Source organism: Athene cunicularia (genome assembly GCF_003259725.1).
Source record: "Athene cunicularia isolate RWA chromosome 1 unlocalized genomic scaffold, athCun1 chr1_part2, whole genome shotgun sequence".
Taxonomy (NCBI): Eukaryota; Metazoa; Chordata; class Aves; order Strigiformes; family Strigidae; genus Athene; species Athene cunicularia.
This window is the reverse complement of record NW_020799092.1, coordinates 12323356-12347599: the sequence shown is the minus strand read 5'-3', so window position 1 is coordinate 12347599 and position 24244 is coordinate 12323356. Positions and strand designations below refer to the sequence as shown.

The following is a 24244-nucleotide window of genomic DNA, read 5'->3' as shown; positions in this document are numbered from 1 at the left end:
GAAAGATTATTCTGACGAATGTCCTTCAAGTGATGTGGAGGAAGATGAAACTGTATGAGTCTTATAGAGAAACTGAAAGTGTATAAAAATTAAAACTCCTATACAAGGTTCCCCCAGACCCAAACCAGCTAGCTCTTGCATGCTGAGTGCATGCACCCCGATACTCATAGTTCCTGGGTTGCCCAAAGGATCAGTTTCTACAGCTGCATGTGAATGGTCTGCCCTGCATCCATGTCTGGAAGCGCCACACAAATTCATAGCTTCTGACAATGCTTTCAGTCCTGTGAGTCTTCAGCAATCAGATTTTGGACAACTGCCTAACTGGTAGTAGTCATCTGACAGTTGTTTAAGAGAAACAGAAAACTTGAAATGATGGCTCAAATTGCCTGATTTCATGGTGATCCTCAGATGTGCTTGCTGTCTCCTGGTATGCAGACTGATTGAAGAAAAGGTCACTGCACAGAATTTACAGCAGAAACCAAACTAAACAGTGCACCTCTGGGGGAGTTTCCTATGGATATTTTAAAATATATTGAACATAAAGCTAATGGAAAGTTGCAGTAAATTCTGGTGAGCAAATAACCTAAGTACAGCACAAGCTAGAGGGAGCCAACTTCCTGTACACTGTCCTGCCAAGAAATCTTCATGCTGCTCTGGAGAAAGGATCCTCCAGGCATGACAGAAAAGTTGGCTCTCCATAGTCCATTCAGTTTTTCTGAATGTTTTTCTGCTAAGAATATTGACAGTGAAACTATGGGGTTCTTTTGCAAGCTGGCATGGCAGCTTTTGTCCACTAGGAACTGAATGTAAAACTTTCATTCTTCTGAGATAGGCTGTGAGATCCGTATCATCTCTGATGGGTCTAGGTTGGTGACCATCAAGATGCAAAGGCTCCTTGACCTGTTGCCAATCTACAGGATCATCCATTCCTTGTGCTTCTGAAGCAGTCTAAGAGCTTCTAGTGATGAATGACTTCTCATACGCTATATAGAAAACCACACGTCACGGCATCCAGCATCTCTTGCTTTATGCTCATAGTTCTTTCTACAGGCAGATGAATCATTTTTCAGTAAGGCCCATGGAAAAATAACTAGTGACTTTGTTGTGCAGATTAACAAATTGGATTATCTCAGTCTTACCTTATATCGTGGAGCAAGTTTTAACAACTCCCTCAGTGGTACATCGGAGCCCACCACACCCAGGAGAATGCCATGAGATCGCTTAGAAACAAAGGAGAAATCCATTTTCAGAAGCAAAACTTTGGTAGCTTTCTACCTGAATACACATTATTGCCTTCCTACTAGTCTCTCACATGTTCTCTCTAGGCTTGCATGAATATATTAATTCAAAACCAACTAACATACCTCAAAAAGTCTCAAGGAGTTGCTCCAGTGTTCATGGAGAGGCACATTTCTACCCAATACTAGTCAGCATTTCTATGGTTCAGAAGTAACATAAAATCATGACAAATTTGGAGGGCAAACCCCTGCATTCAGTATATGTATATAATAGTAAGGGCAAAGCAGTCATGCAAAACAGCAACTAAACCAAATGTCAAATACAAAATTGTTAACCTAGGAAAAAGGAATCCATGAAATCCTCATGAAATGGGGAGCTGGTTGTTTAACAGGCATCTGGGGAGCTTGATGGAAAAATGACACACAGGCTCCCACTGCAGTCCTGTGCTAATATGGATAAAGGCCAGACTCAGATGGAGAAAGCAGACAGTGTTTGTAGGACTTGGATGAAGAGCTTATCCCTTGTACAGCAATGGTAAGGTAACATCCACCATTTTAAAAGGATGCTGAGAAACTAGAAATGGTACAGTAAAAGTGTCTAATAGGTTTCAAAACACAAAGGAAATGTCCTTATGAGACACCTGAATTATTCCACCTTTTCATCTTATCAAAAGATAGGCAGGTTTGACTTTATTGCAGCGTAGAAGATGCTTCCCAAGAGAAGATACCAAAACGTACAGGCTTTCTAATCTAGCAGAGAAATCCATTATGACAGGGAAGTGAGGTCAGACAAATTGAAAGTGGAATTTAGACACCAGTTTTTAACAGAGTGAGAAACTGCAATGGAGAGCTCAGAGCTGGGTGCTTTTCTTCAATGACACTTTTGCCAAACACAGGTTATTGGACTCACAAAGGACCACCTATATGAAATGTAAAGGTCTGCAATAAAATGCACAGACTAGACAAGGTAATAATCTCTTCCACCCTGAAGCTTTATGGGCCTGCAAATTAGGCTAGGTTTGAAAATGGAAAGGATAAAACAGGAAGAAGTGTCATATTAAGGGGGCATTTTAAAGAAATAGCATTTAGAGGAAATGACAGACTATCATTTTGTCAGATAAATTATCAGCCGCAAGTGCTGCCAGAGGTCTACAGCAGTCCCTAATGGCCATCTCTTCTTTCAGAGACCCATTTGCTTTAAAAATCCACAAAGGTCTGCTGCATCCTTTCACCTCTGCTGGCTGGAAGGAGAGTGAAGCCCACATTACACTCACCGTCTCGTTCTTTTTGCTGAAGACTGGCATAGCCACTGTTGTCATGAGCAACAGACTTTGAGCCTGAGATGCAAAGAGCTGCCACAGAACAATGAGCCATGTGTTAGCACATACAATACTGCAGATAACCCGAATGAAAAGCAGTGGAATTCCCAAAGACCCCAGATGTTGATTACAATTAGCTACCTCCTTGCTTCCCACACCCCTCTTTAAAACAGATGGCAGCACTTTTCAATACTCTGTATCTGAGAAGATCGTGGGATGGATGTTTGGATGGGATGAGAGCCAGGGAAATGTGTTGAAGCAGGAGAAATTAAAGAGCTGTTTTAATGAAGAGACAGGAACATGTAGAAGTGGTGGCACAATTTATACCCAATACACATTGGGAGTGTAGACATGAGCACTTATGCAAGAAGTATAAAAACCACCAACACAAGGAGTACAGAATAGAGAAAAGCAACACAAATATGAAAACAATCACAAACAAGATATCATTTATATTGCAAACACATGAATATCACAAATGAGAAACACCACAGGCAAATATTTAAAAGGCACAAACACACAGAGCCTGCTTATGTATACTTGTACTCAAGCATCTAAGCTTAGGAAAAACAGAGACAAAATCATGATCCAAACAGATACAACATGGTGAGCTGTCTTTATGTGGGATACAGGACATGCATGTGTAATGGAGTAACAGTTACTCCTAGTACTGCAGAAGACAGATGCTCTAAAAACACACACAAAAGGAGATAAAACAGGCGAGACACATGCAAAGGAGTATCCCAAACATGCCTAAGTATTGAAAGGACCTAATCCCTCAATGCCAGTAGCATTCCCCTTCCATCTCTCATTTGGTCAAGTAAGTAGCAAGGCAAGAAATGACCTCCTCTCTCTATTACTGTACACACTAGGAGCCATAAAGGAGACAGTCAATAATCTATGCAGTTATTTGATGGAGATTTGAGCCTACTATCTTGAATTACTGGTCTGTTTGATTCCATGTGGAAATTTCTCATGCACAGCAACACTCACACCAAATAAACTTCTCTGGCACTTATCGGACATATGGAAAAAGAAATCTAGTCAACTAAGCTACAGCACAACACAAACACCCCTACCTACTCTGAACAGCACAGCTCTCCAGTACATCCAGCATTTCCTCTCCTCCTCTTGCTAGTGTAAGAGGGCACCTTCGATGCTGCAGCCCCCACACCCCCCTAGATGTACAGGCCAGCTGTGGCTGTGAGCACTGGCACTGACACACCAACTAGCACAAGGGAAACAGCACGCTCACAAGACACGGGCACAGTTACCTCCTCAGACTGTGGCAGCTAGTGAGAGGCATGGATGAACAGATGAATGAATATGTGAATGGAGGAAGGTAGCAAAAGTGGAAGAGGTTGGGATGGAGGAAGAGAATGGCAAGCTAAGCCAAGAGACAAAAAAGAGATACAGAAAAAAAGTGCAACAAATTAATCCCTTTGGCTGCCTTGAGAAGCGTGACACCGTGCATCAGTGTCAGAGGTGTCATGCCTGCTAATAGAATAAACATGCTCGGTAGTTAGTAGCATTTCTGGAGGTTTTGCTTAATGCACTTGGGTACCATGTCCCCAGCTCTCATTTAGCACAGCTCCTGCAGCTAAAGACATCCCCATGTCACCCTCACAGAGCTAGTGCGCCATGGCTGCAGCCTCAATGGTCAGCCACAGCACAGGGGTAGGGGACAGTTCCTTACTACAAGACTCTCCTGAGCATAACATCTGTGTGCCATGATGGTGCAAGCCTGGCTGCCTTGGAGGTATTTCTTGGGGTTTGTGTGGTGTTAACTCTGAGCACAATATTGAGCACTGCCACACGTGACCTGAACTTCCATGTTTCCTGCTACAAAGCTAAGCTCAGTACCCCTAGTTTTACTCCAACCCAGAGAGTTCAGGTTTCTCACCATGGATCTTAAACTCAAAAATTGTGGGTTCTCCCCAGGGCTGTGGCAGACACCCTAAAACTGCTGCTGGCCAGATCTGAGCCAGTAACTTCAGTCTCACAGTGGGATTGTATAGAGGAACAATCTCAATGTTTCTAGAAGATTTTCCCTCTCAGACAGTATAAACAGTCCTGAGACCTCAGGTTTGTTTCTGGAAGAGTGAAATCTGACTTCTGGTCAGCTCTGTCTCAGTTATGCAGATGCTTCTCTGGGGTGAAGAGTCCAGGGCAGGAAAAAAACCTTTATCTCCCTGAAAGCACAGAGAGCCCCAAGAGAAGTGTAACTTTCTTTCAGCAGTGTATGAAGGGATGGAGATGAAGATTGAGGAATGTCTTCTATTTGGGGAAATGCAGGAGAAGGTTCCTTCAGTGTTCTACTCCTTTGTCCTTGCCTTCACTCCTTGGAATTTCAAAGCTGACCTGGCAACACAACACTGTCATAGCATCTGCTCGTGCTCATCTTGCTAGCTCTAGGAATGAAAGAACGAGCCAGTTTCCCAAACTGAGATCTGTAACTATGAGTGGCAAGCAGGATGCATTTAGCTACTGGGCTGGAAGAAATAAATCTTTGTGACCTGTATCCTAAGCTGTAAATAATCTTTCCTGTGAATAATCCTTTGGAAGATAACCTGCTTTCTCAGAAGCACTACTTAAGTCATGCTGTGCCTGTGTGATTAGTCCTGGGCTCCTGGGTCACTGCAGATTCAGACCTGAGTCTGCATAACACATCTCAACTCCAGGGAGTAAGCAGAAAATAAATATTGTCTGTCTCAGCAGAACCAGAAAGCTGTAATTTCTATCAATCAACCAACTCCTGGTTTTACATAAGTAAGGACCTTACATAATAAGGACTTTATTTAGATTCTGATACACATAAGATATTTAGATGGGAAGCTGGAACAAATTATATACCTAACTTACTAACTGGGTGTCTAGCACCTTTGCCAGTTTGGCCCACAGGCCCTACTGTTTACTGACTAAAGACTTGTGCTGTAAGTCCTTACCGCACTGTCCATGTAGGCTTCAGTCCAAATAATGTCATGGTCATGGTTGATGACCATGGGACGGCTGAGCACATGCAGGTACTCCATCACGTTCTCCTGGACATCCGCCAGCGTGGAGATCTGAGTGTAGTAGCCTTTATGGAGAAACAGAGGTGTGAGTCACTCTACTAACAAGTCTTCGTATCTTTAAATAACTGTCTATGCGAAGATACAAAACTAGATGTCAAAGACTGTATCTACCCAGATGGTTTATCTGCTCTTTACAAAAAGTGTCTTGTCATGCTTTGTATCCACAGGCTTCTGCAGACACATGTTTCTGTGGAAATCTAGAGTTTCAAAGCACTGGCTCTGTTCTTCTCAAAATACTAGACCAACACTCAAGACCAGAGTCTTAATATAACCAGAATCATGCCAAGCAGATGTAAAAGGTTGCTTTGGGTCTTAGGCAAAACTGTCCACTAATCAAGGCTGCTTTTGGTCCTGAAGGCCCAACATATACAAAAAAAGTATTCCAACCTGCCCAATTTTATATTAAACCTAAACTGCCAATTGTCTTCCAGAATTTTTCTAGCACTCTACTCTTCAGTCTGCCAAGCTTTGCACCTAAGGATGGTGACTACTTCTCTCTACCCATTGGAAGCAAATGCAGGTTACCTATTTCCAGAGTTTTGTCCCTGTGATGGACCCGTAACAGTCTAACACTACAACAAGGTGTACAGGGGAGGAATGTTTTCAAGTTATCAAAAGGTCCTCTAAACCAGCTGCTTAACTGGTTAGAAATGCTAATGCAGTGTAATGTCATGAGAACTCTTGTCCTGCTTCTCACCACATGGAACCAATTAGTTGTACTCAGTATAGGATAGAGTATATCAGAGAGATGGAAAACTTTTGTTATCACTAAGAAAACTATGCCCTGTGAAAGGGCTCATGATCTTTGCAGTGTGAAAACAGATTTAGTATGCTTGAAAACAAGGACTACAAGAGCAATACAAAGTGTAGCAGAAGAACCAAAAATCAGTGAGCCTTCTGCAGAGCTCAAGTCTGGTAAATGAGAATTCAAGTGAAAAGAGCATATTTGCTCTCTGGTTATTTGGGAGAATCCATTCCCACATTTTATGTTGAACCAACAGCACCATGAATTCCCTGTCAATAATCTTATGGCTGTCTGAAATGCAGCCTGAATGCAATCTGAAATCCAGGTTTTTATTTTCTCTAACAAAAACTAAAGATGTTACATGTGATTCATAGTGCTAATAGATGAATGTCTAAGCCTTGAACACCCCCAGCTCACAGATATTCTGCAGGCCAGCAACTCTTGTCTGTCAATTATTTTTAGTAGAAAATACACCCACGCATTCCATAGTCTGCTGGAGCCACTGCTCAGACAAGAAAAGAGTTGATATACCCAGTTAGTCAGCCCCCAGCTTGAGCCATCCCTTCCTTTTCCTGTTCGAGCAGGATACTGATGTAGCAAGCACTGCTGTCTTCAGGCACACTGAGGCCAGGTCATGCCCAGACAGGGAAGATTTCCCCTTGGCATTCCCTTACCCTTGCAGACTCTGATAGGACTTAACAGGAATTTTTAACTGGCCCCAAATGCATAGGGGTGACTCACCTATCCTGAATGAATTTTCCCATTCATACCATTTCATGCCAGCTAGAGAGACTATTCATACCAGCTAGAGGTTTGGGGGTGAGATTAACAAGCTATTCTGGTACCTGAGTGAAACCACTGGCACACAAAGAATTTGGCAAGGATATAGGGGTTAACCTGCAGACCTTGTGAAAAATGCTGTAAAATCTTTAAAGAAGAGATGTTTGTTTTACACCTCAGCCAAAAAATGTCAGGCTTTCTGGCAGAGTTTTAGATTGTCAAAAGCCAGCAACTAGCACACAATAAGCACGGGGATTTAGGTGAACAACAGCCAGCATAAATCTCGGTCATAGTGTCCCTTGGCACTGTGACAGGAAAATGTGGCGGCTCAGCACGGAGGACTTGTGTTAGACACAGGCACATTTCATGTGGACAGGTAGGGTCTGCTTTTTCCTTAGTCTGTCTTTCAGCCAAGGGCTCCCAGGCCCCAGCTGTAGTGAGTAAGCCTTAGAGGGGTCCGGGGACCTGTAGCTGTGGTCCACATTTGACATGCATGATGGGGGTTGATGAAACATTCCTATACAGCACCTTTGTTGTTGCAAGCAATCCATTTCACATTGGGGGCAAAAGTGACCTCCCGTCCAATGAGGTAAGTGAAAACCCGGACCTGGGAACAAGAACGGAAAGATAGATGAATTAGGCTGTAATGTTCTGCCAAATCCAAATGGCCGAGGTATGACATCCTGTTATACACTGGTGTGAATGCCTGTTTGTGGCACATAGCAGTAGCTCTGCCTTCACACAGAGACAGGAGCCTCTCACTCCATTTATTTTGCATTTTGTGGGCTGGCACTTAATTTCCAGTTACAATAAGCCCTGAAAGCCAAGTAGCACTTGGGATCATATGAATAACAAGGCAGAAGTGCAAATTCTGTTTGATTTTATGATACCAGCTCTGCTAGGCACTCAGCAACCACAGGTGGAGAGGTTTATAGCTCACAGGAGTCCTTCACCCAGGGGAACAGCTGGCTGCATGAATCATTTAGAGAAAGCTTCACCATTTCTCTTGTGTTTGACCAACAGCAAAAGAGCCAGTCCTGAAGTAAGCCTCATGCTTTGGTCTCTCAGTAGGCTGCTTCTCTCCCTTTGTGCATTGCTGCTAGCTGGGCTCAGGTAAATAAATAAATCGGGACGATTTAGGATGAGCCATGGTCTATTCCACTTTCACAGTCTGCTCTGCTAGTTCAAGCCTGTAATCACAGACCTCAAAGTTAATAGGGCTGGAAGGTAGCTAGAGAGGTTGTCTGGGCCACTGCCCTGCCCACCATAAGAACTGGTAAACCTTTCCCAAACAGGACCAATTATAAACAGTCCTGGATAGAATTAAAATTATTTGCAAAAGGTGTTTTGTTTTGTTTTTTTTTTGTTTGTGTGTGTTTGGTTTGTTTGTTTGTTTATTTTTTGTTGTTGTTGGTTTTTGTTTTTCTTTTTTTTAAATTTTAAAATACTAAGCTCAGAAGTCTTTATCACCTTCTCAGGAGAATGTTTTGATTGTCCATACCTTTAGAAAACAAAGTGCATGAAAAAAATACCTTCAGTGACCTACAGATATTTGTGATCCTACCACCTCCAAAATCACCGCAACAGGCTACTGCCCGACGGCTTTGTTTTGTGTTTACAGCCAGATGCACACGGATATTAGAGGATGTGAATGCTCAGCTCTGCCTGATATCCTGGCTCACGCTCTTCTACTCGCACCATAGCAGGACAGCACCTTTCCTCACCCTTTCTATTTATCACTTCCCAAACAAACCTTCCGATCTGGCCAGTTGTATTTTTCAAACACAGCTTCATAATCCTCTACTGCTCCATCTGTGATCAGCATGATAGCTTGGTTACACAAGCCTCCTTGACCAGCATCTCTGAACTACAAACAGAGAGGAAGAGAATTAGACCATTTCATGTAGTTGCAGCTTATTTATGCATGGTGGGCCAGATCCTGACTTCCTCTAACAGACCTCACACTGTGCTCAGAAAGAGCTCTGTTTAAATAAGGACTGTGCTTGTATTCTGTGTGTTTTTTTCTTTTTTTAAATTTATGCAGCCCTTTCTTGCACGTGTAGGCACAGGAGACTTTACAGAAGTAAAATAATGAGAAAATAAGTGCTAAGGAGGAAGGGTATGATTCCCTGCTGCCTCACTTCTTGCACAATCACATTCATTTATGCAAAAAAGCTATAGACTGACCATAAACACTGCAATTCTGATTTGACAGTAATAACTGTCACTTTTAATGGTAGAAAATATAAGAGGAGGGGGAAATCAGACTCATTATTTCAGGGTAAATCCATCAATCTGCCAAAAAATAGCAGAAAGAGGCAGGAGCACATGAAAAAAGGCTACTGACATCAGAGCTGAAATAGGTTATGAATGTGCCAGAAAGGCCATACACTGTAGTGACAGATATCCCGTTATCTTTGCAGAAGTGATATTTAAGGTAGAGTGGAAGTACACTGGGATACAAGTGTGGATGTGCTCCCAAGGACACATGGAGAAGTAGGCATTGAACATGCATGGTCTCATGGGCAAGCCATACCCCATTCGTTCAGCCAGGAAGACCAGGCTTCAAATGCCGCTTGCCTAGTGCTTCTGTATGCAGAGCTATTTGCCTCTCATGCCCTCAGGTACAGCAGCTCTAGAGAACCAAGTGCCTTATTGTTTTGCCAATTATTAGGCCTAGCATAAAGGACACAACATAAAGATGAACCAATAACCAAATTGTATTTGATACAAAAGGGTCAGTACATGGGTGAGCACTGGGGGTACAAACAAGTCAGATTATACATAATCAACATAAATCCCACTGACCTAAGCAACGACACCCCATGACCAACAATGGGTGGAACAAATGGTGAAATGCAGCTTCCCATAGAAGGGACAGGAGACAACCAAGTCAACGAGCCAAATACATAAGACCAAGGAAGCCACATACCGAATCTCTACACAGCCTGTGTTTACAAAAGCCAGACCTGACTGGAGCCCAGTCCCAGGGAGGCAGGAGAGCCTTCCCCAACAGGGAACTCTGCAAAGTGCATCCACCCCACAGACAGACACTGCTCCTTCCTGCAAGGGGTCCCAGCTTTTATCCCCAAGTGGGACACCTGACCTTTGCTTACTTCATGTGGGACATCTGGGGCTCATTTACCCAATGGCTCTCCCTGCCGGGCCTGCACCACCCTGGAGGGAAGCTTAGAGGTAAACTCACCCCCCCTTTGTGAAGGGCTGTGGGAATCACCCATACATCAACCTTAATTTAGGGCTTGGGGTTGAAACCCCAGAATTTCACTTACGCAGCATCAACACAGGTGTTGAATTAGCAGTCCCCAGAGGAGGTGGCAGAGAACATCAAGACACAAAACTGAGAGGCTACTTTGCTGCAGCTCCTAGCTCAGGGTCAGTATGCACTTCTTGCACAAGCGTATTGTGGCTTGTATGCTCTGAGCAAGGAGAAGTCTAATCAGCAAAGGAGGATACAGAAAATGATGCAGAATAAAAAAATATGGAAAGAGGAAGATATGGCAACTCTGAGCAAGAGAGTAATGAGAGGCAACGGCATGAGATGGAGAGCATACAGGAGACTGAAGGACGACTAAGGTTATATCAAATACAGCAGCAATTTTAAACTGGAAAGGATAGTTATATCTTATGAGAAAAAAGGTATCCAAGTGGCAAGACTAATTGCATAAAATGAAAGCAAACCCTGGATTGGGACAGTGAGAGCACAGCGTGTGAACTGGTACTTTTTAGATGGTTTAGGGTTCAATTCACAAGTCTCTTCTGTTTTGGTAATGCTATGTTAGGACAGAAAGCAAATATCTTCACCAACACAGATGATACTCTAGTTCCACTGCAGATTATCATCATGACCACTGATGCCTGGAAGCCAACTGCAAGTCCAGATTTCCCCAGTCATTTCACCAGTCCTACAATTACCTCTGTGATTGCCCCTTATGAAATTACCAGGTTCCATCCTAATATCACCATAATGTCTCCTTCCACCAGCATTGATTTTATCAGTCCTGCCTCCTTCAACATCACTATTAATATCACTGAAGTACCTGTTACTCTACTGCAGTAAGCATGGATTCAACAGCTTCTGAATGACCACATGTACGAACCCATCTCTCCCTGTTTCATGATAATCCCATTACTTGTATCACTGACCAGAATCTGTACAGATGAGAGAGAAGGGTAATGTAACGGGGTCATTTGTAACTAGCTGTTCTAAGGAAAGACATCCATGTGAATTATTGAATCAGGATGAAGTTTCTGGGTGTGTTCCTCTTTCATATCACCAGAGCAGCACATTCAGAGGGGGGACAGACTGTACCTCTGCTGCTATGGTCATGCCAGCCCAGCAGTGGGGATCTCCCATGTCCTTCTCTATAGTCCCCAAGGTCTGACATTTCCAGTGGTCCAGAAAGCTTCTACACCTTGTACCATGGAAAAACCCCATCAGCACCAGCTACAGGGTAATTGAAGCTCCATGAGGGGTCAGAGCACACATGCTCCTTGCTCAGCAAGAAGACTCAGGGCAAAGGCTGAGGGTGCACAATAGGAACAAGCATAGGATGCTTTTCAGTGCAAATGAAAGGGGAAAAGCAATTGACAGCCACATGGGATTCTGCTGCAGACCATCAGGTAGGAAAAAGACAAGGAGTCTCAAGGGAGCTATTCCTAGGAGAGAGATCAGCTGTGTGCAGATTAAGAGAAGAGAACAGCTAGTGTAAGCATCCATTAGGGAGGCATAGGGTTATGATGGTGCAGGAGATGCTATCAAAATGAGGTTCAGATCATGATGCATGAACCTTGTAGTTATGAAAGCAGTTTGTTCTAGACTTACAATCTAAAACATGTTTTGTTTACATGATTATTAAATTAACACTTAGTTAAGGTCACCCACCATTTCATCAAACTACTTAAGACATCTCTTCATGTATCTTACTTCAGACCTCATAATACTGAGATACTGAGAAATTAGATGCTGTATCAGAAACAGCAATCTCCTAATTACAGGAGTAGATGATATTTTCAACAGAGAAAATGAGATCATCAGTGTCATAGAAATAGAGATTAAAAAGACAGATTTAGAAAACAAATGAACAAGAGGTAATCCCTGAATTTTAGGTCCTTTTGTGGCTGGTTGCAGCTGTAGCAAATGATCTGACAGCATTCACATCAAGCTGTGAGCATAATTCCCTGATCTGACTGAAGTGTCAGGAATGTGAAAGAAAAGGAGATGAGGAACAAGATGTTCACGGAACAGGCATCTGCAGAGATGCGGTCTAGAGCTGCGGTTGATGAATGAGGTATGGAGCAATGTATTCTCCTGTATAACTTTGGTCATATGGCCAGGAGTATCAGGCATGATCTAATTAATTCAGTGTCATAGTCTCTTGTACTCCCTTGTTCGCTCATTGCCGCTTATTTTGCAATTATAGCCCGGCACATAGTTACCAGTGAAGCAATAGGAACATCAGCATAGCTCAGTGATGCGCAGGCACACATGCTGATTATGTACACATCTGGCCAGATGACTGGGCAGCCCTTCTCTGTCTCTTCTGCCCCATTCTTATGCAGACCTGCCTCCAGAATTACTGACAATTCAAACTTGGTGTAAGGTGTCTCATGGGTAGAAAATGAGCAGTAGGAAGGAAACAGCCAGTGAATAAGAAATGAGAGATGGCATTAAGCAAAATGGCATAAACTGGTAAACAGGAAATCCTGAGCTTCGCCTATCCTGAAAAATATGCTGCAGAATCCAGGTCTGTACAAATGCAAGTACCATAGAATCAAGAAAATATTTATAAATGTTCAGAGAAGACACAAGAAATGGAGTAAAAAGAGTTATCAGATGATTAAAAAACAGATGATTAAAAAAAAAAGAGGCAAATTGTCAGGCAGAGATTCTTTATAGCCTCCATACTTCATCATCAAAAGAACAATACTGTAATGGCTAGGTGCATACTGAAGTAATAAGAAACAAAAGAATGAATGAAATACAGGCAGGGTCACAAAGTGGTGGGGTTAAACAACAAGTTAATTAAAAGCATATGAATAATCTGTGCTCAGCAGGAAGGGAAAGAATTGCAGAAGGTATTGCTGAACTACTTGCCTCATAGGCTAAGACCTGACTGGGACCATATGAGATCCCAAAGGACAAAGAGGGAATCAACAGAAAACATTTGTTACAAGGGAGAAAACTAGATGGCTAAATTGTCCTTAAATATCTAGCACATTACTAGAAAAATTGGTAACACAGTCCTCTTGTGAGTGTGCAAATAAAATGGTTCTCCACACAGGTAGGGCATAAGAGGCCACAAACTCCTTTGATTACTCACATCAGCAGACAAGTTCATTCTTTTTATGACACCACTTTGCTCAAGTTACAGAACTTTATATCTCACTGAAATCCAGTTTGTTACAAGTTTCACCATGTTTTTCTACCTATAGCTGATTTGGAGTGACTTACTCATAATTAACCTAAAAATTGATGTAATTTCTGAGTTCAGCAGCAAGTCAAGGCACCATTAAAGCAGCTTGGTGTCAAGAGGAGACATTATTCCAAGGTGGCCTCAGAAAGCAGTAATTGGGGTTTCTTTTGCTCCAGGGTCAGAAAATATTAGCTTTCAAAATACCTGCTTACTCTGAGCAGATCCGGAGGAAGAAGGACCTATAAGAGTCACAGATTTTATACTGTCTAATCCTAAAAGATTCATATATAACAAATATGTGAATATATATGACTCTCAGGATTAGGGAGTATGTTTGCATATGTATATATGTACACACATATATTTGGCATGTCTATAAAAATATATAAATATATCTACAATTGATGTACATTAGGAAGGATAGTCAGAGACTCAAAGACCGAACAGGAGGCTGAATGACTGGCTGGAGAGGAATACTGCAGAGGCAGATCAGCTGGATAGGAATTAACAACATGACAGTGTCTGAAGAAATGTAGCTGTTGTCTTACATCGCGTTAAGAGGACTTAGTGTGTAAAACAAGGGAGGTAATTATTCTGCTCTGCTTAGCATTTGATAGCTCTCAGCTGCAGCACTTACATACTGTTGGGAGGGTGGTGTTTCAGGGAAGGCAGGCAGCCTGGAAGCAGCCATGAGCAGAGCAGTGGCCAGAACAAAGGGGTATGAATCCTACAGTAAAAGGGTGAGAGAACAAGATGTGCCAAGCTTGTCAAAACAAAAAACAGAAGATAGCAGTGAGCTAAAACTTGATAAAGAAGAAAGGAACTCAAAAGATAACACCTTCCACCTGAGAATTATGAAGCACTTTATAAGTGTATGCTTAAGACCATGGTTTTTCTGGGACACATTTTATTGAAACCACTTGGTGTTGTGGCTAAATTGAAATATAGAGTTTAAGTGGTTTATTGAACATGGCAGAGAGGGGCAGGGGAGGCTCTGGCTAACTGTTCTCCTGAAGCTGTTCTGCAAATTGCGTCATGGATTAAAATATACCCTGTCTACCTCAGAAGATAATGAAGGAAAACAAAGACAGGGAGAGATCGTGCTCTTCTTCAACCCCTCTCTGCTACTCATACCTCATTGAATAGATCTCTACTGGGCTATTAATTCTATGAGCAATTGGACTGAGGAAAATTACCAGGGAAATTTTGCAGTCACTTTCATTACAGATATTATTACTGGTTGTCTGTTGTAATCAGCAGAGCCTGTTTCATCAGTGTGATGTAGCAATTCTAATTTTCATTCTCTTGCGTATGCTCCTGTGAACAGCAGGACTGTCTGTGAGAAATGGCTATGACTACAAGCAGAGAATGTGAATTTTGTCTGGCAGGAAGAGGGTGGCCATTTTTGCTAAAGTTCTCCCTTCTTCTGCCTGCATGACTGCAGCAGCACAGATTTGTTTAAGGGCACACTGATGGCAATCCTCTTCCTCTCTTATCAGTTTTACAGATCTAAGAAGCTCTAAAAGATTTCAGAGACTCCTAAAAGCATATGACCACTTGGCAGGTGGTACCCATTTGCCTTAAGCTGTGGTACTTGCAGAGCCTGGGGTCCTCTGGTGACATCAAGGCACTTTCTAGATGAGCTCTTACCAGGGAAGCTCCAGTTTGGGAAAGGCTGCTGCAGGACAACAGGCATGTTTCCACACCTGCATGCCTATGTATGTGCAGCCTCTGAGCATGTGCACCAAGACTCAATTTCTGTCTCTTCTGAATGCCACCAGGCAGACAGAAGTCCTGGGATGAAGCTGCAAAGTGACTTGCAGGAGGTTCCACATGCCTCCTGCTGCATGTGCAGCTGTCCCACAGCCAGCTGGGAACAAGGCTCCCAGCTGATGGCTTCAGTGACCTTGGACTGAGGTCCCATTTTATTAAAGAAGAGGCAGTCATGGTCCATGCTACACTGAATGGTGTACTGTGAGAAAGCTGCAACTGGTGTTACTGGGAAAGGAAAGCTGGGTGGAAGAGATATATAGCCCTGTTTTACACCTTTCTTTGACAACAAATTTACTGTTTCTGAACTCCTGTTTTATGGACAGCAATGTCCAAGATGCAGAGAAGTGCAACATCAGCAGTCACTGAGACAACAGCCACACTTCCTCATCTGCAGGTACTCAAAGGAAAGATGATCAAATGCCTGAGTCAGTTGCCCTCTCCCCAGATCTGAGCTAATAATGAAAAGCATGAAGGAAGCAGCACCTCACCTTCTGAGTGAATAACACCATAAGGTTTTATCACCACTGGGTGATGTACTGTCTAAGAGCAATCTCAGAGCTGTTCTGAGCTCCTTAGCCAAGGGAGAATCAACAAGGATCAAGACAAGTGATGATTACTTAAACTGTTGGCTGCATTTTTGATGTCAAATAGAGAGAAAAAAGTATCTTATCCACCTGCCAAAGAATTTCTTCTCTATTACTGCAGTGGAGTTACATTAGTCCATCAGGCTGCATGGACATCACTCTCTGGAAGTATTTTTGGTCCAGTTATGTCACTGGAGGACAGTGTTTTCTGTCTCAGCTGTTCCACCATGTATTTTCTATTTCCTATGGCATGCCTGGCTCAAAACATGTAGGGTTTTATAAAGATCCTGTCTCCTGGAAGCTTAGGGATTGCCTAGTCTAGTGGGTGAGCCATACTTGTCAGAAAGGGGCTGTGAGGTCTCCTGATTAGTGGAACCAGACCAGTTTTGGTATCTGTGCCTGGCATGACAGGCTGCTATTTCAGCTGGGGCAAGCAAACTTTCTTTAGGGTTATGCTCCATTATTCTCCACCTAGACCTTCGAAGTTGTGCTAGTTAAGAGAGTCTGCAGTTGTACTGCATTGATGGTCTTTAATCTCTTGTCACTGTACATAACCAGTGCTACATTAGATACTAAGAAATCATTTTTCCTCTGGTGGAAAAATTATTTAAATATTCTGACTTATATAACACAGGTCTATATAGGCTTTGGATCTTCGCTTTTAAAGGTAAAGTTGATTTTGTCATAAAGTATAAGGATACATGTAGATAAATCTAGCAGGCATCTAGTCCGTGTAATTCTTTTAGGTTTACATCATTACAGCTTCCCTAGTCATCTCAGTAACTATCTTCTCCAAAAATGTTGAACCATTACTACTAGGACTGCTTCCAGCCTATTACTGTATTGTCAAGTCTACACCACACTCTTTTCGGGTTGCCATTAAAACCATTATGTTTCTATTACCACTGACAAGTCAACTCAGCTACCACCATCCCTGGGTTCAATCTGAAGATGCTTGCACTGGCATAAATTAGGAACAGCATTACCATAGCTAACAAACTTTCTGTTTGTAAAATAAGAGTGGAGAATCCTTCCCAGGGTATCAATACCTCTAGCACACTACCTTGAATGTCAACACCATCATTATGGTCACTAGCATTGTACCATGTACGTATTTTTGTCAGCACCAAAGGCATTGGCATCTTTAGGCTGACCCCACTATAAACAACGCATGAGGAGATGGGGATGGTCAGCTGGTTCTTTTTTAACATTCCTTAAGAAACAGAGTCAAGTCTTTTGTTTACCTCCAGGCTACTGAAATCCCAGTTGTTCACATAAGGCAATGAATCATTCACAATTTTGATCATAGGACATGATCAGACTTACTGATTAATTCTCCTGTACCTGTGATTTCTTCCCCAAGCACTGATACTCAGCAAAGTGACACTGAAATAAATGTGAAGCCTGAGAATAATCTTTCAAGTCTTCATCATGATCTACTCACCGAGGCTTACTAATAACATTACTTAAGACCAGAATTGTTGCACTCAGCTAATTAATTATGTTTTATTGACACCATCTGTAACTAAGGTGCCTGGGCAATGCCCAGCTGTGGTGCTTGTTAAGGAAACACTCATAGGGCCACAGCCTTGCTGGCTCCTGATACCTCCTGGGCAGGAATCAGGAGCCCCAGAGCATCACACACAAACCAACACCTTCCCAAAGCTGGGTCACCCCTGCACACTGGTTGTTGCAAATTTGGGGCCTTTGAGATCAGCTCATACTACCTCCCCCCTGCAGCACTGTGAGGGTGTGCCACGTCAGATGTAGAAGGGAAAGTAGGGGTGGGCAGAGACACTTGTGCCCAACACAAGCATCAGCACTGACTCTTACCTCCCTCAGAATTTTGAAGGACTCTGTCAAAGCCTTGTTTACAGTCCCCACTCCTTTTGCCTGCAGTTCATCCACCAGCTGCTTGAAGTGCTGGCAACAAGGGAGGGGAAAAAGGCAGCAATGAGTTGAAAGCAGGATGCTCCCTTTGACTGAGGAAGGAAAGGGTAACCTGGGAAAGTCTGTGCCGTTGGGCTCCTAATCCTTTGCCACCACTGGCAGGGTAGTACAACATGGTGACAGATGGAGCTCAGAAGGTCAAGAGGCTGCTCCATTGACAGTGCCACTGTGCTGCATCTTTGCCAACACAGCTGCAGCAGGACTGCATTTCTCAGCCTGTGTGCTGCGAACCACTGGCAATTCATGAGACATCATGCAAGGGACAAAACTATTAGAAATCAGACTTTCCCTTATCCACCCCTCCAGAAAAAAAAAAAACAAACACCCCCCTCCCCCCAAACATTCCTGTGCATGCAAGAGCAATAGGATTGGGAAAAACAAAAAATTTGAATGGCTGTCTACTACTTTGGAGACATTGATCTGAGCGTGCTTTCCACAAAATTGTGTCCAAAAGGCTTGGTGATCCTTTGGGAAACACTGCAGGAGACATCACCCTTTGGAGTCATAATCTGTGACCTAGGGCTAAGCTGAGAAAGAAATTTGGAGAGAAATCCAGTTGAAGACATGCAGGGATGCACTGCCTCTGTGGTATTAATAGAAAAAAAAAGGAAGAAAATGAAAAACAGTAAGAAGAGCTAAAAATACAAGTCAGCCCAGAGGGTGGTGAGGCAGCTGGATGCAGGCTGACTACCTTGGGGCTGCTGAGCCCTCCTGGATCAGAGCAGCAAAACCCCTCATCAGAGAAAGCTTGCTGGCAGTCCACCCTGGCAAAGGACCAGGCCAGGCTGAGAGTGCTTTCACCAGGAAAGGGCGTATTTTTCTCCTTTCTGAGGGCTGAGGATGTGGAGTTTCAAAGATGGAGAACCTTTGCCCTCTGGCACACTGTTTTTCCACAGCAGTCTGGGCTAGGTCCACTTGTGCTCTGGTAGCATGGGGACACAGGGGAAGCTGGTTACTGCTGTTTAACCAGCCAGCTGACCCAATCTTACAGCAGTTTTGTGTAAGCAAAGATGAACCATGAAGCCAGCACACACCACTGAAGTGGTGCTTGTTTCTGAAATGCAAACCCTTCTGGGAGATGGTTGTTTCTTGTCCCTGGATTTTCATGTCACAACATCCTAACCCCATGTACTTCTAACATTAAGAGAGCTACCTGAATAACATTGGTAGGAACCTGGTACTCACCTCTCTGTTATCTCTGTCCGCTTGGACCAGGATACCCTTAAAACAGGGTTCGACAAAATGAACATAATCATTGTACTGCAAAGAGAAAATGAAAAGAAAGGATTTGTAATGGGAGAAAATTCATAAAATGAGTTCACGTCCTAGGTGGATATTTAGAAAGCAGTATGGAGCATTGTGCCATGTTATACATATTTCCCTTAAGAATTGTTTGTAGTAATTATAATTTTGATAAATCTTGTCTTTGTTTAAATAATTTGTTAATCATGTTGTTCTGATGAGTTCTGTCTGGACATATCTACACATGAAAAATTACTTTTTTTTTTTCTCCCACTCCCACTGTAGATATTTTCTCCACACTCTATTAGCTTGTGCCCCTGGACTTGCTTCTAGCACTGTTAGCACATACTTCTGACTTCTGGAAAGTCTGTGAGTCCCCACTCACCAGCTGAACCTTGCAAGTGGTTTTGTAGCCTAATGTCTGATGCCTCTGGAACACTTCTGAACATTAGCATATCAAGTTACCACATATCCACCAAACTGTGATAATTAGTGCGGTGTATGTTTCTAGCCCAATAAATATGTGAGGTAAATTATACTAGTGTAAACATTTTCCTGCAAGGTTCAGAAGAGCATAATTCATAAGAGCATGGCTAAGAAGCCACTGATGCTCAGCTGATCAATAGGAGCTTAGTTCAGGCTATAATGCATCTGAGCAGTAGGTTCTTGGTGTGTGTACAGTAAAGGAATATATTAAATGCCCTGTGAGAGCCGAGCAACCAGGCCTGTGAAAAACTAAGACAAACAGCCTGGGAAAGCAAGAGTTGAGGCTGATTGAAGATTTGCCTCAAACACTCCCAAGACAAAACCATGAGTCACAGGGTGCTTTCTGTGGAGGCCGAAGCTGATAAGGCTGCCAGATGTATCTGGGGGAGAGAGCCCTGTGGAGATGGGACGGCTCTGCCCTGGGGCACCTGGGCAGATTTCAAGGGCCATGTGTCTGGTGAATGAACTTTGCTTCGTTATCCACGAAATGCATATTAAAGTTGACACCCCGCAATATGCTAACGAGGGCTGTCCTGATCATGCTAGTGGCATCATCCCATGAAACACCTGACCCCTCCCCGTACATGGGATACGTAGGTCTGTGGGTCGACCTAGGGGACGGACCCAAGGAAAGTGGGTATAAATCAAAGAGGAGAAGAAAGGGCTCTCTCTCTCTCTGCCCCTCTTCCTGCCCGCCCCCCCGGCCGTCTGGAGAGAGCAGTGAAGCAAAGATGACGGATGCCAGCGAAGAAGATAGCTGCCTCCTGGAATCCTCGCCGGCAGGAGCAGTGCAGGAACCCAGACCGGTGATCTGTACTCCCCCATTCCCTCTATCTCCCTCTTTTCCTTTTTTTCTGTTAAGAAATGTAAAGCATATTATATTGCTTGCCACAGCTTGCTCTGTACTTAGCCAATTATCGTGTGTTCAATTAGTGCATTGTAGGTAGTTAATAAATGCTTGGAGACTTGTTGTCCGCTCCAATTGGGGATTTACGAATCTGAGTCACTTGTCCCCCTCGTTGGAGCGGGACGTGACATGCCCTTTCTGGGATTGTTTTGGAAGAATAGATAATATTTCAAACACCTTAATGACTTCCCTCCATTTTTCTGCCAACACTGTTCACTATTCCATCTATACAGCCATATAAAGACAGAGCTGTCAGCACTGCAGTTTCTAAGTATCTTACAAAATAAAAAGCCATCAACAAAAAGTAGACTTTATATCTCAGTGACCGTGGCCTGACAAGCTTTTATAGAAAGGAGCCTGGGGAAAGGGATGGTGCTTGACTTAGCTTTGAAAATTAGGAGGTAATCTGCCATTTGCTTTTAACTTGGTAACAACCTCCCATGGATCATGGAAAAGTTTTGTTTTCCGTGGTCAGCGGTGCTGGTTCTTTGGTTGCTCCTTATCCAGAGCAGGGCTTAAAAAGGGAGAGAGTAACACCAAGGTAACCTGACCAAACTCCATGCAGGCCTGTGCAGATCGACTATGAACTGGATTGCAGCCTTGCAGGATGCTGGTGCACAAAAAGGTATATGGTGGTAATTTCATAGCCTGAAAACATTATCCTGAGGATTATACTGCTGCTGGACCCAAATACAGTATTATGCTATGCTGGGTGAATTTATTAGCTCAGGTGCCTGTTAGCTCAGGTGTCCATCCATAGCACTCTGTTATCTCTGTTGTAGTCACATCCCTAAGTAAGCAAAAGGATGCAGCTAACATCCTCCATAGAGGGGAGTGAGATGATTAGTTTTAACCCGCTATCCAACATAGGTACTAAGTACTGTAGTTATGCCACTGTAATGCCTGTAGTTTGCTAAAGGGACTGAAGTGTTGGTGCGAGGCACAAAAAGACAATTCAGCACTGGAAATGAGAGATAACTTACTGCAATGATGTTGACAAAGTCGTTTTCTCCCAAAGTATCTAAAATGGTGGCAATGGTGTGTTTGGCAATGGTCATCCGTAGGCCCTTCATGCTCCCACTGACATCCACAATTATGACAATGTCCTTGGGAGAGGTGGCCGCTTGAATATACCTTTATACAAAGAAGAATACAAGGAAGCAGCTTGAGCCTATAGGGAGGAGGAACACTGGGCATGCTGCTGTCACATGTTGCTACCCACAGCATGACATGCATCATGAACACAGCTATCCAGCAGTGAGGCTAGGCATCTGATGGGTCCCTTCCTACCAGCCTGCCTCTTTCATGGGCCCCAGCATCTCGCTTCCCACATTGGCAAGTGCTGTGCCTGCTGCAGACATATGTCCAGATTCAAATGAGAGTGACAATTGCTAAAGCCTTTTTTAGCCATGCTGAGTAAATGACCTGCATTTCTGGAGTCTGAACAGCCCCATCCCTCTGGTTGTAGAATTATAAGGAGGATAGGACAGAGAAAGGACATGCTGGGGACAATTTCCATGTAGCATTTGTTAGATGCCATATGGAACTCTGGTGCTGACAGGCGATAGGGCTTCCTAACTTGGTATTGCCTTCATATGTACCCCTCATCTCTTGCAGGAGTAGCATGGAGCAATCAGTAACTGCTGATCAGCCACTAAGGTGTCACCTTGGAAAAGAGGGAGAGGGGAAGACTGAAAGGTGCTTTGGCCAAGTCTCTCCAAATTTCTTACCAGCCACGATTCCTACAGTCGAAGGAGACAACTCCGTTCTCATCTGGTAACCACTTTATTCCTGAAGGGAGCAGCAAAAGGAGCAATCAACACACACAGACAGGCAGGCATCTGCTCCCCACACCCCAGGCACCTGCACTTCTGCTCTTCACTGCTGAGACCCAGCTACCCCACATTCTGCAGAAAGACAAGCAGAGCTGTGTGGTCTTTGGCAGTTCTCAGTGAACCATTTATTAAGTTTCTATTAAAAAATGTACTAGGCATAATCTGACGGAATTTGGGGAACAACTGCACTTGCTTTGAACTTTTTGCCACTTTGATGTAGTTGTCAACAACATCTTTTTCTCCCCAAGGGTGGTTGAGAGCATAAAAAAGCAGCAGCACTGACAGGAATGTGTTGCAGATTCCCTGCTAAAGGCTCTGGTCACAGTTATCATAGAATCACAGAATAGTTGGAGGGAGTTGGAAGGGACCTTAAAGATCATCTAGTTCCAACCCCCTGCCATGGGCAGGGACACCTTCCACTAGCCCAGCTTGCCCAAAGCCCTGTCCAGCCTGGCCTTGAACCCTGCCAGGGAGGGGGCAGCCACAGCTTCTCTGGGCAACCTGTGCCAGAGCCTCACCACCCCCACAGGGAAGAATTTCTTCCTTAGATCTAATCTAAACCTACCCTCTTTCAGTTTAAATTAACTATCCCTTGTGCTATCACTACATGCCCTTGTAAAAAGCCCCTCCCCATCTTTCCTGTAGCCCCCCCCCCTTTAAGTACTAGAGGCCCCTGTAAGTTCTCCCTGGAGCCTTCTCTTCCCCAGGCTGAACAACCCCAACTCTCTCAGCCTGTTTTCACAGGAGAGGTGCTCCAGCCCTCTGATCGTCTTTGTGACCTTCCTCTGGACTTACTCCAACAGGTCCATGTCCTTCTTATGTTGGGGGCCCCAGAGTTAACTGCAGTATTTCAGGTGGGGTCTCATGAGAGTGGAGTAAAAGGGGGAAAAAATCATCTCCCTTGACCTGCTGGTCATAATTCTCTTGGTGTAGCCCAGGATACAGTTGGCTTTCTGGGCTGTGAGCACACATTGCTGGGTCATGGTGAGCTTCTCCTCAACCAACACCCCAAGACCTTTTCCTCAGGGCTGTTCTGAATCCACTCATCACCCAGCCTGTATTTATGCTATGTTGTGTCATCTCTGCTTTCCCCTTCCACAACATGTGACAGGTCACAGAACAAGCACATGCAACCATCTGACAAAGGGGCCACCAGGCCACACTACAGCTGCAGAGGATCTCATGGATTTCTCTGTGCACAGGGCCTCCCTCCTCTGCAGTGACTTTACCTGCTGCTTGCAGCTGGCAAGTGAACAAGAAGTTAAGTTGACCAGTTGCATCTGCCATGTGTGGCATCAGAAATGGAGAGAATATGTGGCCACCACTAAAAACTACAGGGGCACCATGAGGCAGAAAGCCCTCCTGCAGCCTCTGCACCCTGCCTGCGAGATTCACAGGTCCTGCCATGGTGTTTTGTGAGGTTTTGGAAGGCAGCCTGCCCAAGGCACATCCCGGCAAGCAAACTCCTCTGGGGTTGCAAGGATAAAATGTCTGGGGGACTGATCCACTTGGGAAAAAGGGGTTTATGCCTGCTATGGGCACTAATAGAATCACAGAATCATTCACATTGGAAAAGACCCTTGGGATCATCGAGTCCAATCATCAGCCCTACTCTACAAAGTTCTCCCCTATACCATATCCCCCAACATCTCACCTAAATGACCTTTAAATGCACCCAGGGATGGTGACTCCACCGCCTCCCTGGGCAGCTTATTCCACTGTCTGACCACTCTTTCTGTGAAATTTTTTTTCCTAATGTCTGGTCTGAACCTCCCCTGTTGCAGTTGAAAGCCATTCCTTCTTGTTCTGTCACTAATGACCTGTGAGAAGAGACCAGCACCACCCTCTCTACAATGTTCTTTCAGGTAGCTGTATTC

At 43.8% G+C, this 24244-nt stretch overlaps 1 protein-coding gene across 8 annotated transcripts in view; it reads right to left on the bottom strand.

Moving 5' to 3' along the window:
* CACNA2D4 (calcium voltage-gated channel auxiliary subunit alpha2delta 4) overlaps positions 1–24244 on the bottom strand; it is a 130450-nt gene that overhangs the window by 88264 nt on the left and 17942 nt on the right. For 4 of the 8 annotated variants that reach the window (XM_026868373.1, XM_026868370.1, XM_026868372.1 and 1 more), the window contains exons 7-16: positions 22263–22323; positions 21516–21666; positions 19083–19157; positions 17781–17870; positions 8910–9023; positions 7685–7763; positions 5503–5636; positions 3832–3849; positions 2513–2590; positions 1140–1220 (exon numbers count right to left, since the gene is read on the bottom strand). In XM_026868373.1, the coding sequence (XP_026724174.1) occupies positions 1140–1220; positions 2513–2590; positions 3832–3849; positions 5503–5636; positions 7685–7763; positions 8910–9023; positions 17781–17870; positions 19083–19157; positions 21516–21666; positions 22263–22323 (881 nt within the window). The remainder of the gene's footprint in view (positions 1–1139; positions 1221–2512; positions 2591–3831; positions 3850–5502; positions 5637–7684; positions 7764–8909; positions 9024–17780; positions 17871–19082; positions 19158–21515; positions 21667–22262; positions 22324–24244) is intronic. The other 4 variants (XM_026868376.1, XM_026868375.1, XM_026868371.1 and 1 more) reach the window with 3 other exon arrangements.